Source organism: Symphalangus syndactylus, chromosome 11 (genome assembly GCF_028878055.3).
Source record: "Symphalangus syndactylus isolate Jambi chromosome 11, NHGRI_mSymSyn1-v2.1_pri, whole genome shotgun sequence".
Taxonomy (NCBI): Eukaryota; Metazoa; Chordata; class Mammalia; order Primates; family Hylobatidae; genus Symphalangus; species Symphalangus syndactylus.
Window position 1 is genome coordinate 24,847,346 of NC_072433.2, and position 19,028 is coordinate 24,866,373.

The window sequence follows — 19,028 nt, forward strand, 5'->3', positions numbered from 1 at the left end:
GTAGCTGGGACTACAGGTGCGCGCCACCATGCCCAGCTAATTTTTGTGTTTTTGTGGAGACGGGGTTTCACTATGTTGCCCAAGCTGGTCTCAAACTCCTGAGCTCAAGTGATCTACCCGCCTCAGCCTCTCGAAGTGCTGAGATTACAGGCGTGAGCCACCACACCCGGACTCTTTCTCCATGTTTTGACTGAGGCCATCTCCATGCATCTTTTCTCTTGCCTGGAAATGTGGTGGAATCAAATAAAACAAATTCGACAATGGTTTAACAAAATTCTTTAATAAAATTTATAAAAATGCATCTTTGAGAATACTCTTCTCAGCTTGAATTGTTTTCCTTTTCCACCCCCAAAGAAAATACACAATTATCAGCACCCACACACGTATACACTCAAAACTACAGTGACATTCTCTATACAGAACTATATTCGATATAGCTTGAACTGCCGAAAAATCAAGACAATTCCAAAAAGTGATTGCAGGGTTGATTTTTTTCTCCAAAACACTTGAGAAACAGCGAAGCTATTTCAACAAAAGTCTTTTCTTTGATTGTCAAAAGTTGAAATTCACATTTAAATAAAAAGAGATCCAAATCAAGATCCTCTCTACCCCCTACCCTTCAACTAACCCCCTTTAGGGCCACATTTTCTTCTTGCTCCTAAGAAAAAAATTTGGAATTTTGAATATTCCCAGTTTTCTATGCACATCTGCAATTGGGCAAATATGTTCAGCTCAGCCAGCATTTTCTGTAGACATCATCAAAAGCAGGCACTTGGGGATTCTGGGCTTTGGGTACAAACCACGGATCCTGTGTCAGAAACACATGTTGAGACTCCTCCATTCCTTCCAGAATTTTCAGAGATGAGGTAGACCCACCTCAATCATCCTCAGCATCAGTTTGCTAAATTGCCAGGCTCAATGATAAGCTCTCCTGCCATCTCCAAGCCCACTTTTCATAGTTCGCTCTGTCTTTGGCTGCAGCACTTTAGGCACTATTCTAAGTCCTGGAGTATATCACTCTTGCTTCAGAGCTAAATAAACATTAACGAACACACTTACTCAGAACAAGTCACTGGATAGATGCCCATTGCAAGTTACGTACTCAGGAGATGAAAGAGGGAAGCCATTAAAGGTCTTCAGAGTAGACAATACCTAGTCAAGATGTGGCCAGACGAAGACACGAGCTTCTTACCCTAAAAGGGCCCAATAATTTCTGCATCAGAGAACTCCTGTCTTGGGAAAAGCAACTGAATTCAGGAGTGAGAGTAGATATTAAAACATGGAGGCTGGGCACAGCAGCTCATGCCCGCAATCCCAGCACTTTAGGGGACCAAGGCAGGAGGATTGCTTGAGGCCAGGAGTTTAAGACCCGCATGGGCAACATAGCAAGACCCCATCTGTACAAAAAAATAAAAAGGAGGCTGGTGGGAGAATTGCTTGAGCCCCAGAGTTTGAGGTTACAGTGAGCTATGATCACATCACTGCATCCCAGGCCTGGGTGATGGAGCGAAACTGTCTCCTAAAAAATGGCAGGGAGTTAGGGAGCTGGGCAGGTGCAGTGGCTCATGCCTGTAATCCCAATACTCTGGGAGGCCAAGATGGGAGGATCACTTGAGCCCAGGAGTTTAAGACCAGCCTGGGTCACATAGGGAGACCCCGTCTCAAATATTTAAAAAATTAGTCATGCATAGTGGTGCATGCCTGTGGTCCCAGCTACTTGGGAGGCTGAGGTGCAAGGATTGCTTGAGCCTGGGAGGACAAGGCTGCAGTGAGCTGTGATTGCACCACTGCACTCCAGCCTGGCCGATAGAGTGAGACCCTGTCTTAAAAAAAAAAAAAAAAAAAAAGGCAGAGGTACACACCAGTGTAGCGATGACCATGAGCACACAAATCTTTTTTTAAAAATTATATACACAAAACAACAGAACTAGAGTATAGCTGACTTCTCCCCTTCTTTTTAAAAGTGAGACAAAATTCCTTAAGACAATCTGCAAGGTGCTGGGTGAACCTTCTGATGCTGAAGTTGTTCTTCTGGAATATTAAAATTTGGATATCTTTTGGACATCACCACCATGTAAAGAGTGATGGGAAAAAAAAAAAAAAACTTCAAGAAGTAAGTCAAAACTTTTCTAACACACACTGATTAGAGCTATAAAGTGGAAAGAATATAAAGCTATACTAACTGCATCACTGACCAGTCTCTTTTTTTCCCAGAACTCATCTCAAGGGAAGGGAGCTGAAAAACTACCAGCAACATGATTTCTGCATTTCCCAGCACACGAGTCTAGGGCCCGCCTCTCTCAAGTCCCCTAGTCGTCCTCGCCGCCTCCGTACATGTCGGCCAGCTTCTTGAAGCGATTGCCCCATTCGTTCAAGTAGTCATAGTCCTGGTCTTTGTCTGACTCTGAGGAGTTCAAGGAGCTCAGACTAGCAGCTTCGGAACCACTTCCTTCATAGTCAAACACGAGCAGAGAATCATAAGGTGGGGCTGTGGGGTCAGTATCAGCCGCCTTCAGATTCTAAAGAAGAAAGGGGACAGAAGGATCTTTTAGTGAAAGGAAGGGCACACCTGTCATCTGGGACAAGAACTCCAGCAATATGTAAGGTATGACAATGCACCCAGACTGTGGCACACCACGGAGCAGTGAACACCAACAACATACATTTATACACACTGTCATGGAAAGATGCAGACGCACAGGATATGTTGTTGATGGAAAGAGAAAGTAAAATGGTAAGTTATATGTAGGCAGGAGAGATGCAAGCACCAACCAGTCAGGATGGAGTCCCCACAAATCAGAGTGGGGCTGCCACACCACCAGCTGGGATGGGCAGAGCTGGAAACTCTGCATACTGGTGCACGCAGGCTGCATTTCCACCCAAAAAGGCCTGGAAGGATGAAAGCCAAATGCTTAACAGTCAAATCTGGGGAGTAGGGGTGTGGGAACTAAGGAAGGACTTGTATTTTTTTTCTTTTTCTTTTTTTTGGAGACAGAGTTTCACTCTTGTCACCCAGGCTGGAGTGCAATGGCATGATTTTGGCTCACTGCAACATCTGCCTCCCAGGTTCAAGCGATTCTCCTGCCTGAGCCTCCCAAGTAGCTGGGTCTACAGGCATGTGCCACCATGCCTGGCTAATTTTTGTATTTTTAGTAAAAACGGGGTTTCACCATGTTGGCCAGGCTGGTCTCCAACTCCTGACCTCAGGTGATCCACCCGCCTCGGCCTCCCAAAGTGCTGGGATTACAGGCGTGAGCCACTGCGCCCGGCCTTTTCTTTATATATTTTCATTTTATGAAATAAATAAAGTATATTTATTTTAAGATGGAGTCTCAGAGTCTTGCTCTGTCACCAAGGCTAGAGTGCAATGGCATGATCTCGGCTCACTGCAACCTCCACCTCCCGGGTTCAAGTGATTCTCCTGCCTCAGCCTCCTGAGTAGCTGGGATTACAGGTGTGTACCTCCACACCATAATTTATATTTTTAAAATAGCAAGCACACTTAAAAAAAAACTTTTAGGTTTGGGAGTACATGTGAAGGTTTGTTATATAGGTAACAAATGGTAAACTCATGTCATGGGGGTTTGTCGTACAGATTATTTCACCACCCAGGTATTTAGCCCAGTAACCAATAGTTATCTTTTCTGCTCCTCTCCCTCCTCCCTTCCTCCTCCCTCAAGCAGACCCCAGTGTCTGTTGTTCTCTTCTTTGTGTCCATGAGTTCTCATCATTCAGCTCCCACATATGAGAACACGTGGTATTTGGTTTTCTGTTCCTGCATTAGTTTGCTAAGGATAATGAACTCCAGCTCCACCCATGATCTTGCTCCTGCAAAAGACATGATCTTGTTCTTTTTTAGCATACTATTTTTATAGTTTAAATAAAAACTGCAAATACAAGTGATGACTTGCAAATGAGCGTGAATGGAGGAAAGGCCTGAATCCAGATGTATCTAAAAGGGGTCTGTAGCCAGGAGCGGTGGCTCACACCCATAATCCCAGTACTTTGGTAGGCCAAGGCAGGCAGATTACCTGAGGTCAGGAGTTTCAGACCAGACTGGCCAATATGATGAAACCCCATCTGTACTAAAAATACAAAAATTAGCTGGGCGTGGTAGTGGCACCTGTAATCCCAGCTACTTGGGAGGCTGAGGCAGGAGAATCGCTTGAATCTGGGAGGCAGAGGTTGCAGTGAGCCAAGATCATGCCACTGCACTCCAGCCTGGGCGACAAGAGTGAAACTGTCTCAAAAAATGAAAATAAAAATAAATAAATAAAAGGCGTGGTTAAACTGGTTTCTTCCTGTTTCTTGTTTTTTCCAGTGGCTAAAATGAATGTGGCTTGGTCACTTCTAACACTGCAGTGCCTCACAGTCCTCAGTGACAGCTCCCATAGAAAGCTAAAGCAGGCCAGGCACGGTGGCTCATGCCTGTAATCCCAGCACTTTGGGAGGCCAAGGCAGGCAGATCACCTGAAGTCAGGAGATCGAGGCCATCTGGTTGACATGGTGAAACCCTGTCTCTACTAAAAATACAAAAAAAAAAAAAATAGCCGGGCTTGGTGGCAGGCGCCTGTAGTTCCAGCTACTTGGGAGGCTGAGGCAGGAGAATGGTGTGAACCCAGGAGGCGGAGCTTGCAGTGAGCCGAGATTGCGCCACTGCACTCCAGCCTGGGCGAGAGAGCGAGACTCTGTCTCAAAAAAAGAGAAAGCTAAAGCAAACACACCTCACTGTGAAGACTCACTGAGGGCCACTGGACCATCAGACAAGCCCAGAAAATCATTCCAGTAACCAAGCAAGTTACTAGAGAACATAACTTAAGGAAACAGATCGTGCCAGACTATTTCTTTATTGGATTCTTTTTCATCTTATCCTAAGCTAATTAATTTAATGCCTTGTTATTCTCCCTTGCAGACAAGCACAACCTTCTGATAGTTCTGGCCAATAACTGGTTGGACAACTCCCTTGTTGAATAAGAAGACAGTTTGCTAGAAGAAAGACTTTTGCCCTCTGCTTTGTTCTTCATACTTTTTCCTGACTGGAATACAGACTTAAGATCTGGAAGTGTGGCAGCCATCTTGTGATCATGAGACAACAAGCCTGAGAAGAAGGGTCTACATGCTAAGATGATGGAGTAGAAACATGGAACAGCCTCATGCACCAGTCTAGACTGCTCACCCCAACTTTCTATTTGTACAAGGTAAATCTACTCCCATCTGTTTCAGCATCTTGTATTTAGAGCTGAATGCATTTCTGACATATACAATACAGATTCTATTTTTCTAATCCTCAGGTAGGCTTGTCATGTACATTTATCATTATATCCCAACCAGCAGTGGGAGGCAGGGAAGTAAATTCCATTAGTGAAACTAAAATGAAATTTACTTAGAATCTTCCTAGTTTCATTTCTAGATCTACTAAATCCTTTCAGGCAATTCTTGGTTTTTGCCACATGGACTTTGCAATTTGAAGCATGATTAGATCCAAAATTCAGATGAGACACAGATTAAGAAAAACAGGCTGCCAGGTGCAGTGGCTCACACCTGTAATCCCAGCACTTTGGGAGGCTGAGGCGGGTGGATCACCTGAGGTCAAGAGTTAGAGACCAGCCCAACCAACATGGAGAAATCCTGTCTCTACTAAAAATACAAAATTAGCCGAGTGTGGTGGCGCATGCCTGTAATCCCAGCTACTTGGGAGGCTGAGGCAGGAGAATCGCTTGAACCCAGGCAGGGGGTGTGGTGAGCAAAGATTGCGCCATTGCACTCCAGCCTGGGCAACAAGAGTGAAACTTCATCTCAAAAAAAAAAAAAAGGAAAACAGGGCTCAGGGCTCAGCCAAGCTGAAAACATAGTAAAGGAAAGAATCTAAAGATTCTCTTTCTCATTTTTGACACAACTCCTCCTGAGCTTAGAGATGAGCCATGGTTTGGCTTTCCACATGGATTACTTACTTCATCAATAAAATTTCCAATTTCATCGGGATTGGCAGGGCGGGGAAGGTACCGGGGGACACTCATGAGGGTTGGTGCAACATCGTTACGAGTCACTTCAGGCCGAGCGTCCAGGCCCCTGTGCAACTGGCTCAAGTCAAAGTCCTTTGGAGAAAAAGGTTGAAGTATAATGAAGAGTAAGAAAGAAACAGTCATATATACAGGGCTATGTTCAGTTTATAGATTACGGTTGGATGATGCCTTCACTGCCAACTGTATGATCTTTACCAGTTTAATGCAAAATGACAGTTTTCAAGCTAAAAGTCTCCCAAATAGTACTGGAAAAAAACATAGCCCAAAGGATCGTGTGTAGCATGTGTGGATCCAGATATAGGCTGTGTGCCTTATTAATTTTCATAGGACATGATGATTAGATCACTGTTTGGCAAATATTCACTCCCTCCCAACCCCAGCTTGTGAGAAGAGTATACATCCATCGATTTGGGGCTTTGTTTTGTGACTTGCTTAGCCAATGGGACAGTAACATGTGACACAGGCAAAGGTCTGAAAGGCACCAGCTTCTAGTACAAAGATGAGACTTGCATGGAACAGACCTGGACACAATTTGCAGGTTAGAGCCATTCAGCTAAACTCTGCCTAAATCTGCTGAGCCCCAGCCATCCTACAGATTCTCATGAGCTTAGATGAGACCAGCAGTTGCCCCAGCTACCCCACAGTACATGAGAAAGACACGCATGTTGTGTGCCGCTGAGATTCTGGGATTGGTTGCTCTATTGCTCACTGATACAATACATCTGGTATCCCCCAACTAGACTTACAAGTCCCTGAAATCTAGGACAATATTTTTCTCTGTACACCCACCTCCCTATGTTGTATGGAGCTCGGTAAACTGTGCCTCACTCTGTGGCCTCAGTCAAAAGCAGTACTCTGTAATAGACCCCCATGGTTCCCTTACTATAATAAGTAGACTCTCCAAGACACTGAACAGTTCCCTGGACAACTCCAGGGTAAGATGTTAAGATCATCTCCAAAATCAGGAAATACAGAGGGACTAAAGGTATAACAATGACAAAAAGGAGTTTGGTCTAGCTAAAAACTCAAGAGAAACAAAGGAGACCAGTTGTTCTCTGTCAAAGAGAATCTGGCTGAAGTTCATGTCCAGAGAATGGCAATGAGGAGTGCAGGCTCTGAGACAGACCATTTGGCTCTATCGCTTCCTAGCTGTGTGACCTTAGCCAAGTTACTGAGCTTCTCTGTGCCTCAGCTCGCTCATTGAGGTGCAGAACAATATGCGATCAATAAATGTTAGCTGTGTTGGTGATGATGTGATGATGATGATGATGGTCAATGACAATGTCTACTTTCTTGGGTAAGGCCTTAAAAAGATAATATCCAAAGTGATTCAGAGCTGTTTCAAATGCCTACCTCTTACTAATCATTGCTTCTTCCAAATAAGGAGATCACCATGAGCTACCAAGGTTTTAAAAACCCACCTGGTCCTCTTCTCCGCCTCCTTCTTCATCATAGTAATAAACGTTGTCCCGGGTGTCATCCTCTGGGGGCAGTAAGGGCTCTTTGACCACCGCTCTCCTCCGAAGAAACAGCAAGAGCAGCAGAATCAGAACTGGGGTGGTGGGGGAGAGAGAGCAAGTGTTGAGATAAAGATAAAGAAGGCCAGAAGCAGCAGCTATCACAGAGCACCCCTCATACCAGACAGAGGACAGTTAGACAGCCACTAGCTGCCTTCAATACACTTATGTCAATCCATGTGACACTCACATCTCTGAAGTTGGTGTGTACAGTACAACATAGTAGACAGTGATATGTGAATTCAAGCATGGTCCTTAACTTTCAGATGGGTTTTAAACTCAATCACTGTCATTTTCCCAAATCTGGGGGAAAATGTTCCAGGCAGAGGAAACAGTAAGGGCAGAGGTCCTGAGGCAAGAGCATGTTTGGTGTGACAGAGGGAAGGTGAGGAGGCCAGCATGGCTGCAGCGGAGTGCATGAGGGGAAGAGGCATGCAGAAGAGCTCAGAGGAGCAAGCAGGGCGGGAGGGACATATGGGCCACTGCAAGGACTTTGGCTTTGATTCTGAGTTGGAGCCATTGAAGGTTTGTGAGCAGGGCTCCTAGGTTAGCCCAAATGTGACTGATACATAATCAGCTATGGGGAGTGGGACAGAGACTATAAAATTGCCTGGTATGTTCTTATTTTCTCTTAAGATAGAATCATGTAAGCAAACTTTAAAATCTAACTTCCAATGCTTAACACAAGGGTTACATTTGATCTTGGGATTATTTCTAGGATATATACAATTAACATCTAACTTAAAAAAAATTCTCTAAAGCAGCCAGAAAGAAGCCACTTAACTTAAAATATATGTGTATTATTCACTATGAATGAAAAAAAAGATTCCATGTGTTTTCTATCTATGGGTGCCCAAGTACCTATATACTGTACCCTATGAAGCATAATCTTTATTTATTTATTATTATCATTATTTTGAGACAGAGTCTCACTCTGTTGCTCAGGCTGGAGTGTAGTGGCGCAATCTCAGCTCACTGCAACCACCACCTCCTGGGTTCAAGTGATTCTCCTGCCTCAGCCTTCCAAGTAGGCGGGAGTACAAGCGCCTGCCACCATGCCCAGCTAATTTTTGTATTCTTAGTAGAGACAGGGTTTCACTGTGTTGCCCAGGCTGGTCTCAAACTCCTGACCTCAAGTGATCCACCCACCTGGGCCTCCCAAAGTGCTGAGATTACAGGCGTGAGCCACCATGCCCGGCCGAAGCATAATCTTTAAACAGGAGGTTGCATAAACTTAGGGAAAAGATTTCTCAGATGTACCTCAACTACCTATTTCTGAAATCAGAAAAATGCCAGAAACCTTATCAAGATAAACAACATAACTTCCTTGTCCATGATTCATCAACAAGAACACTGAATTGGCTGCACAGGGAGACAGCACTGAACAAGACTATAGGAGCTACACAGTCCCCATCCGTGCAGAGCAAGAGGCAGTTTACCGTTTCCAAAAAGACGCCTCTTATCAGCTGTGCCAGAAGCCCAGTATCTGCAGGCTCTGAGAAAAAGCCTGGCACAGAGCAAGCAATCAAAGATTGGCGGAAAACATGAAAAGCTTCAGATCTCCTGGTGTCTCTCTAAGTAACTTTTTTTAATAGAGATGGAGTCTTGCTATGTTGCCCAGGCTGATCTTGAAACCTAGGCTCAAGCAATCCTGCCACCTCAGCCTCCCAAAGTGTTGGGATTATAGACATGAGCCACCGCGCCCAGTCTCTAGCACATTTTTGCCCTTAAGAAACAAGAAATTGGCTGGTGGAGTGGCTCACACCTGTAATCCCAGCACTTTGGGAGGCCAAGGTGGGAGGATCACTTGAGCTCAAGAGTTTGAGACCAGTGTGAGTAACATAGTGAGAACCCATCTCTAATAAAGAAAGAAAAAATAATCATAGAAGTTAAAAATACAAGAAATTGAACATCTGAATTCTGGCATTGCCTGTTTTAAATGTTGTTCTACGTGGGAATCCCCACCCCCAGTGTCTAAAAAAATACATACCCATAGCAAATTTAGATAATCCTATTTTTAAAAAATATTTCGAGTATAACTACAATCTTTAAGATTCCCTGGCTAGGCGCAGTGGCTCATGCCTATAATCCCAACACTTTGGGAGGCCAAGGCGGGAGGACTGGTTGAGACCAGAAGTTTGAGACCAGCCTGGGCAACATGAGGAAACACTGTTTCTACAAAAAAATATTAAAAAATTAGCTGGGTGTGGTGGCTCATGCCTGTGGTCCCAGCCACCCAGGGGGCTGAGGTGGGAGGATCACCTGAGCCCCTGAAGTTAAGGCTGCAGTGAGCTGAGATCACTCCACTGCACTCCAGCCGGGCCCACAGAACGAGACCTTGCCTCAAAAAAAAAAAAAAAAAAAAGAAAAAGAGAAAAGAGAAAAGAAAAAAAAAAGATTTCTTTAGAATGAAAGTACCAGTCAGTAACCACTATACCAAAAGCAGGCCAGGCCACTGAAATGTAATTTGACTAGCAAGTGGGCAGGCAGGGCTTGTGTTACCCTGCCCAAGGCAATGATGAATTAACCTAATCTCATGGCTCAATAAAGCCATGTAAAGGCTGGCAGGATGAAAGTCCGGAAGGCTTGCCCAGTTCTCATTAGCACTATCCTTTTCTTCAACTTTAGGAGGACACCAGGAAGGGGCAGAAGCAAATGGGATGCCCAGCAGACATTTCTGGAAGGTTGAAAGGAACCCTCTCCTGGAGTCCACTGAGGCAGCAGCAGCAGGATCAATGGCACCCATGCTCAATCTAAATTGAAAACCCTAGATTTGGTCCCACTGCTCCCTCCAAAATTCTTTTTCCATTCCCACCAGCTTGGCCTGGTCTCTGCCCTCCTAGGAGTCTCCTCAAGCCTCTGCTGTGCTTTGCTAGGAGGGGAACCTTCCTGAATACCCATCTGCCTGTTGGAATTCTACCAGCCCCTGTGGCCTAACCACTTACATCTTCCACAAAACTGTCCTTGAGATTCAATTAACGGCCTTTTCTGACTACACTGACTACAAAGGCATTCATGAGCTGGACCACCCCTTGCAGTCACTAATTATATATGATCTTTAAACATTTCTTTAAAAAAATTTTTTTAATAAAAAATATATTTTTTATTTTTATTTTGTAGAGACAGAGTCTTGCTTTGTTGCCCAGGCTGGTGTCAAACTCCTGACTTCAAGCAATCCTCCCACCCTGGTCTCCCAAAGAGTGAGCCACCATACCAGGACAAAGGTTTCTAATTGACTTGCTCTCATTTGCTTTGAGAATCATTCGCTTGCTCTTCTATCATTCATATATTTAAAGCCCTACCAGAGTTCTGATGTAGTGCACTCCTCCATATGGATACTTTGTCTTTTGATGCACATAGTCTGTTTTCATAGCTAATTTATTCCTTTAATAGATTCAGTATTTTCTCCCTGTGTGTAAATGATAAAAGTATTTACCTTGACCATAACAGCACCTGTGTCACCCCTAGGGCTCACTCCAGGTGGGCTCCAATGGAAACAGGTTTAAGGACTCTGGCAGAAACTGCCAATTTTCCTCAGCATCCTTTTTCTCCTTTATCCTTTTAGTCATTGACACTCACTGCTCACCCTACACTCCACCCCTACCCCATGCCAATTTTCAATTGTAAGTAGAAGCTTCCAGGCTCCCTTGCAGCTAGATGTGGCTGTGTTTGGGCCAATGGTATATAAGTGGAGGTGATATATGCAACTTCCAGTCGTTTGGCCTCCACTTCCTCTCTTATCCCCTTCCCCCATCTAGGATGGAATGTAGAGGTTGTGGTGAGCTGGCTAGCTTAGACCACGCTGATGAGGGCAGCCCCCAAGGTCTTGCTACTCTGCCTATGGTCTAAGGAACTGCAACATCAGTACCCCCTGGGAGCTGGTTAGAAATGTAGAATCTGGCCGGGTGCGGTGGCTCAAGCCTGTAATCCCAGCACTTTGGGAGGCTGAGGCGGGTGGATCACCTGAGGTCAGGAGTGCAAGACCAGCCTCACCAACATGGAGAAACCCTGTCTCTACTAAAAATACAAAATTAGCTGGGTGTGGTGGCACATGCCCATAGTCCCAGCTACTCAAGAGGCTGAGGCGGGAGAATCGCTTGAACCCGTTAGGTGGAGGTTGCAGTGAGCTGAGATCACACCATTGCACTCCAGCCTCAGCAACAAGAGCGAAACTCCGTCTCAAAAAAAAAAAAAAAAAAAAAAAAAAGAAATGCAGAATCTGTGGCCCTATGCCAGACCTCCTGGATCAGATTTCCCAGTTTAAAAAGAGGCCCAGATGATTTGTATGCACTCAAGCTTGGGATGCACTGTCTTGAAGGATGAAAAGAAACAAGGCAGAAGAAACCTGGGTCCCCTGTTGACTTCGTGGCCTTCCCACCTTAGACCATTTACCTCTGAAATGTTGAGTAAGAGACAAACTTCTATTTTATGGAGGCCAGCATAACTTGGGAGTCTCTTTCCTGTATCAGCTAACCTATATCCTTACTAAGAACAAAAATCATTTCCAGGAAATAAACCTCCTCCATTTTTTTAAGTCAAAGGCTGAGTCATTTGCCAGCTGGACTTACTTAGCAAAGCAAGAATTCCTCCAAGAATCCCCAGAATGGCAGGAATTTGCAATCCTGCTTCGATAGGCTGTGCCTTTCTACAGACGCCGGCAGCCCCTTCACAGTCACACACGCTGACCTCTAAGGTGGTCACTTGGTCTTTATTCTGGTTATCCATGAGCTTGAGGTTGATTTTGTAGTCACCCACCTCTAAGGCCACCTTTGGCTTCAAAATGATAGATTCTTGGGCTGGAGAAAGCAATAAAAAGAAATGATGAGACCAGGGGAGGAAAATAAAAAGCGCATTCCAGAATAAAATTGCTAGTGAACTAAAGACACTTGCAAGCCGAGTGAAGAGAGCAGAGCTGCTTGGGTTTTATTTAGGTATGTACTTTTTTTTTTTTCTTTAAAAAGCTTTATTTCCAGCCGGGCGCGGTGGCTCATGCTTGTAATCCCAGCACTTTGGGAGGCCGAGGCGGGTGGATCACGAGGTCAGGAGATCGAGACCACGATGAAACCCCGTCCCTACTAAAAATACAAAAAATTAGCCGGGCGTGGTGGTGGGCGCCTGTAGTCCCAGCTACTCGGAGAGGCTGAGGCAGGAGAATGGCGTGAACCCGGGAGGTGGAGCTTGCAGTGAGCCGAGATTGCGCCACTGCACTCCAGCCTGGGCGACAGAGCGAGACTCCGTCTCAAAAAATAAAAAATAAAAAAAAATAAATAAATAAATAAATAAATAAAATAAAAAGCTTTATTTCCATTTGGTCTAAGCATTTGGTCTAAGGCTCAGGAGAGGGCTCTAGAGTTGGTTAAAAAAAGCTGCCTAGTGCCCAGAGGGAGAGGCTCAGGCAGAGCAGGGCTCTTCAGATGTCACTGGGTTTGGTAGGCTCCTGTGTGCCTGAGGGTGAACCTTTTTGCCCAGCCCGGCCTGGAGGCCGGCCAGCCTGTGAAGGTTGGTCAGGTGGTCACCTATCTTCTTGATGAGTTTCACTTTTTCATCTAGGAAGCGGCTCTCCAGGAAGTCACAGATATGGGGGTCTGTGCAGGTGGAACCCAAGGCATGAAGATCCAAAAGGGCCTGGTTCAGGTCCTTCTCCAGGGCCAGAGTGACTTCCATCGCACCCAGGGTTTTACCCCATTCATCTTGACACGGCTTCTGGATGTCCTGGAAGACAGTGCGGCCGCCACACTGGTTTTGCATTTTCAAGGGACAGTCAGTGCACTTGTGCTTCTCCTTGGCCAATTTGTGGAAGAAGTGGTGCACACCTTCCAGATCCACATCATCACGGTGGAAATAGAAGCCCAGAGAGAAGTAGGTGTAGGAAGCCCATAGATGCAAACTGACTAGGCAGTTGACAGCTGCCTCCACCTGAGTAGAATAGTTCTGATGAATCTGGGAGCTCACGATTGGTTGGCAAGAAGGAGCTAACCACAAAAATGGTGTTGTTTGGTCCCAGGAGCAGGAGGTAGCAGAGAAGATGGTCCTGGAGGTTGCAAGTGGAGAGGGGAGTGGAGGGTGGCTAGAGGCTGGGAGAGGGAACCCTGCTTGGGTTTTAGATTACTGGGTAGCATGCTACAAAGTTAGATACCAGGAAAGGAAAAAGACCTTTGGAGCAAGGCCTCAAAGACAGAAGGGACAGGAAGCAAGTATCAATGGAAAGGATGACATCTAGAAGTTGAGAAGGGAAATTGAAAGGTGGGGATCTGGGGGAAGAGAAGCATGGCAGTTGGAGCAAAGTTGCCAAAATAAAACTCAGGTACCCACTTGGGTCGTTGTACTGAATGGTCCAGTTGGCACTCGCCCCATGTGTTAGTTCTGCTGTGAAGGGAGATGTATTGGGAGGAAGGTCTGCATCAATGATGTTTATGACCTGAGGCTTTGGATTCCTCTCACAGAAGAATATAGTTCGAGGTTCTGGTATGGGGGCATTGTCATTCACATCAGACAGGATCAGCAGAAGTGTCCCTGTTCCAGTAGCAACTGGAGAACCTAAGAGAAAATACACAGGAAATACAGCAGCTTGGCAACAGTAATGAATCCCCATTGCCTTCCACCAGACCAAGTCTAGATCTTGTCCTGGCTCTTCAGTGGTCCCTCACCAGGCCCCACTCCACCTGCAGAACCTCCTGTCCCACCAATCCCAAAGGACCTCCACTCCCAGGTGGGCAGGTCTCTGGCCATTTTACACAGACAGCTTATTCCCACCTTGCTAACAATTATTCAAGTTATTCCTCACACCAAGAACACGCTCCTCCTTCTTCACAGATCGTCATTCATTCACTGAATTTTAACTACTCCAAGAAGTCCTGTTGCCTGCCTGTTGCTTCCCTAGTTCTCCTTTTTCTGCACTTTCTGCCATTTGAGGTCATTAACAAAGCATTGAGTCTTTTTATTTATTTTAATTTTAAGCCTGACTAGAAGCTTCAAATCAAAGGGGATGAGTTGGCTCTTTTGAAGTCTCTGCAAATTGGTTTTCAAAATAGATTGGGGACTTCATATACACTTTTTTTTTTTTTTTTGAGGCAGGGTCTCACTCTGTCACCCAGACTGGAATTCACTGGAATTCAGTGGCATGAACACAGTTCACTGCAGCCTCTACCTCCCGGGCTTAATCTCCCACCTCTGCCTCCCTAGTAGCTGAGACTACAGGCGCATGCCACCATGCTTGGCTAGTTTTAAAATTTTTTTTGTAGAGAGGGGGTCTTATCATGTTGCCCAGGCTGGTCTTGAACTCTTGGGCTCAAGTGATCCTCCCATCTTAGCCTCTGAAAGTGTTGAGATTATAGGTGTGAGCCACTGCTCCCAGCCCATCCACACTTCTGTTTGCATTTCTTTTACATCTTGACACAACACCAAGCATATGGTGGTAGGAAAAATTGGTACCCAGGGAACCATCGTCAATATTAGTATACGATACGGATACAAAACAACAGAGGAATCCATCTCAAACCCATAAATAGATACGTCTAGATGGCATGACTGTAAATTTTTAAAACTTTTTTTCTCATGTAAATTTTCTTTTTTAACAATGAGCACATGTCATTTAAAATTAACTTAAGGAGGCCAAGCATGGTAACTCATGCCTGTAATCCCAGCATTTTGAGATTATGGGCAGTATGTTGCCCAGGCTAGTCTTGAACTCCTGGCCTCAATCCATCTCCTACCTCAGACCCCCAAAGTGTTGGGATTACAGGTGTGAGCCTAGCACCCAGCCTATAAATGTATTTAAATACACAGAAACAGTCTGGAAGGACCCACACCTAACTGATTTAACACCTAACTAATTTCACCCACATGGGTATTAACATTTTTCAGATAAAGGAATTGAGGGACATAAAAATTAAACAGCAGGCAAGGCGCGGTGGCTCATGCCTGTAATCCCAGCACTTTGGGAGGCCAAGGTGGGCAGATCACAAGGTCAGGAGTTCAAGGCCAGCTTGGCCAATATGGTGAAACCCCACCTCTACTAAAAATACAAAAAATTAGCTGGGCATGGTGGCGCACACCTGTAATACCAGCTACTTGGGAGGCTGAGGCAGGAGAATTGCTTGAACATGGGAGGCGGAAGTTGCAGTGAGCCAAGATTGCGCCACTGCACTCCAGCCTGGGTGACAGAGCAAGACTCTGTCTCAAAAAAAAAAAAAAAAAAAAAAAAATTAAACAGCAAATCCAAGGTCACATCACACATCAGTATTAAGCTTTGGAACTGGATTGTAAACCATCATTATCTGGTTTCCTTAGGGAAGGCATAAAGAGTGAGTAGTGAAAAGTAAGTTCTGTTTGACCAAAATTACTTGAAAAAAAATTTTTTTTGGAGACAGAGTCTTGCTCTGTTGCCCAGGATGGAGAGCAGTGGAGCAATCTTGGCTCACTACAGCCTTCACCTCTCAGACTCAAGCAATCCTACCACCTCAGCCTTCTGAGTAGCTGGGACTACAGGTGCTCACCAACACACCCAGCTAATTTATGTACTTTTTGTAGAGACAGGGTTTTGCAATGTTGCCCAGGCTGGTCTCGAACTCCTGGGCTCAAGTGATCCTCCCACCTCAGCCTCTTAAAGTGCTGGGATTATAGGTGTGAGTCACCGTGCCCAGCCCACTTGAATTTTTGATAATAAGAATGCCTTTGTTTAGAATAAAACAGAAATCTTTTGCAGCAACATGGATGAAACTGGAGGCCATTGTCTCAAGTGAAACAAATCAGACATATAAGGAGAAATACTGCATGTTCTCACTTAGAAGTCAGAGTTCAATAATGTGTACACATGGATGTAGATTGTGGAATGATAGACGATGGCAGCTGGGAAGGGTCCGAGAGGTGGGAGGGGGTAGATGATGAACAATTACTTAATGGATACAATGCATGGTATTTGGGTGATGGATACCCTAAAAGCCCTGACTTTACCACGACACATCTATGCATGTAACAAACTTACCCTTGTACTCCATACATTTATACAAATCAATCCAACAAACAAAAAGGATAAAAGAAAAAGAATGAACTCTTGCCTCCAAAAGAAGGGAGGGGCAAGGAAGTGAACTAGCTAGGAGGTCGAGGCAGCAAAGGCCCAGATGAGGCCCCCTTACCGTTGTCTGTAGCTATGATGAGGGCTGTGTACGTGCTGTTCTTCACGTGCTCAAAATTCTCCCTGTCCAGCTCAGCCCGAGTGGAAATGGCACCAGTGTCCGGATTAATCTCCAGCCAGTTGGCAGTGTCTCTCCAAATCCGATACCTAAACAGGCACAAGCTCTGGCTTTTAGAATAGGACCAGCAAAAAACATGTAGCTGAAAACGGCTTAAGTGCTTCTTCAGTTATATCGTTACTTCCAATGTTTTTATTTTGAAAACCAACGACAGGCCAGTCGTGGTGGCTCACGCCTGTAATCCCAACACTTTGGGAGGCCGAGGTGGGCAGATCACCTGACATCAGGAGTTCGAGACCAGCCTGGTCAACATGGCGAAACCCTGTCTCTACTAAAAATACAAAAATTAGCTGGGTGTGGTGGCACATGCCTGTAATCCCAGCTACTGGGGAGGCTGAGGCAGGAGAATCATCTGAACCCAGGAGGTGGAGGTTGCAGTGAGCCGAGATTGCACCATTACACTCCAGCCTGGGCAACAAAAGTGAAACTCTGTCTTAAAAAAAAAAAAAAAAAGAAAACCAATGATACAACAGACAAGTTACTAAAATAGTATGATGACCATCCATGGACTCTTCACCTCGGTTTACTCATTGTTAATACTTTGCTATATCTGCTCTGTCTATATCAACACACACCTACATAATTTCCTGTTCTGCTGAACCATTTGCAAATAAATTGCAGAAGTCATTCATGTTCCTTTACTTATAAATATGTCAATGTGTTATCTCCTAAGAACAAAGGCATTCTGTTATATAACCCCAATTTGATTTTTTTTTTTTTTTTTTTTGAGATGGAGTCTCGCTCTGTCGCCCAGGCTGGAGTGCAGTGACTCGATCTCAGCGCACCGCAACCTCAGCTTTTTGTGTTCAAGTGATTCTCGTGCCACAGCCTCCCAAGTAGCTGGGATTACAGGTGTGCACCACCATGCCCGGCTAATTTCTTGTGTTTTTAGTGGAGGCAGGGGTTTCACCATGTTGGCCAGATTGGTCTCGAACACCTGGCCTCAAAGTGATCCACCTGCCTAGGCCTCCCAAAGTTTTGGGATTACAGGCATAAGTCACTGTGCCCAGCCCAAAATGAGAGTATTTTAAAGCAAGTGTTGTAGTTGGTTGGCATGTGAGTTTTCAGCATCTGTGTGATTTACATTATAGAGGTACCTTCAAGTTTGAAAGGAGAATACTGATGGTAAGCTACTTAGAACACAATGCTACGGGATGGGTGTGGTGGCTCATGCCTGTAATCTCGGCACTTTGGGAGGCAGGCAGATCACTGGAGGTCAGAAGTTCGAGACCAGCCTGGTCAACATGGTGAAGCCTCGTCTCTACTAAAAATACAAAAATTAGCCGGGCGTGGTGGCAGGCACCTGTAATCCTGGCTACATGGAAGGCTGAGGCATGAAAATTGCTGGAACGGAGACAGAGGCTGCAGTAGGCAGAGATCACGCCACTGCACGCTAGCCTGGGCAACAAAGTGATACTCCAAACTCAAAAAAACACAATATTATGTATGCAAAGTAAAATTGCATTTCTACCATACTACAAGAGCTCAAAGAGAGGCAGCACATCAGACCAAGAATGGCTGTCTGTAAAGGGAAGGGAACAGGTGAAAGGAGCACAGATAAAGGGAATAAAAAGTAAATTAAGAGAATGGTCTTGTACAGACAAATGACAAAATGCCATGAAGTACATATTACTGATTTATATATAAAACGATATAAAATAACCAGTTGCTGCAAGTCAGTTGAAAAATCCTCACACTTACGTTATTTTCTGTTCCATAAATGTGTCTGGCTCCCGGGCAGTGTAGGATGTGATTTCCTGGCCCACGCCAAAGTCCTCGGACACTTCCACTCTCTTTTCAGGAGGCACAAAGATGGGGGCTTCATTCACATCCAGCACATCCACGGTGACGGTGGCTGTGGAGGTGGTGAGAGAGACCTCAAAAGGCACCACATTCGTCACTGCTACGTGTAGAATGTACTGCTGCTTGGCCTCAAAATCCAAGCCCTAGAGAGCAGAAACAATGAAGTTAAAAACAAAACGAAACATTTTATGTTAGTAAAAATAAAATTAAATCCTTAACTTGCTTTTGGTAATATATTAGGTTGGTGCAAAAGTAACTGTGGTTTCTGCCATGACTTTCAATGGCAGAAACCACAATTACTTACCATGGCTTCTCAAATCTGCTCACCTACTCAAGAGGAAGTCAAAGGTCTGGGGCTATTCTAGGGATCCAGTCACTTCAACAAGCAATTCACTCAAATTCTTAGTTTTCAAGTTTCTTTCCTTACTTTATTT

At 44.9% G+C, this 19,028-nt stretch overlaps 2 protein-coding genes across 3 annotated transcripts in view; both read right to left on the minus strand.

Annotated features, from left to right (window-relative positions):
• Nucleotides 1-259: 259 nt before the first annotated feature.
• CDH1 (cadherin 1) overlaps nt 260-19,028 on the minus strand; it is a 99,147-nt gene continuing 80,378 nt past the window's right edge. For both annotated transcript variants that reach the window (XM_055298421.2, XM_055298419.2), the window contains 7 exons: nt 18,493-18,737; nt 16,675-16,820; nt 13,853-14,077; nt 12,109-12,336; nt 7,445-7,575; nt 5,952-6,095; nt 260-2,519 (listed from right to left, as the gene is read on the minus strand). In XM_055298421.2, coding sequence (XP_055154396.1) covers nt 2,310-2,519; nt 5,952-6,095; nt 7,445-7,575; nt 12,109-12,336; nt 13,853-14,077; nt 16,675-16,820; nt 18,493-18,737 — 1,329 coding nt within the window. In that variant the 3' untranslated portion in view covers nt 260-2,309. The remainder of the gene's footprint in view (nt 2,520-5,951; nt 6,096-7,444; nt 7,576-12,108; nt 12,337-13,852; nt 14,078-16,674; nt 16,821-18,492; nt 18,738-19,028) is intronic.
• LOC129457616 (ferritin light chain-like) lies at nt 12,932-13,645 on the minus strand (the record flags this gene model as incomplete). Its single annotated transcript, XM_055233017.2, has 1 exon — nt 12,932-13,645. A coding segment is annotated over one exon (714 nt), but the record flags the coding sequence as incomplete, so codon positions are not given.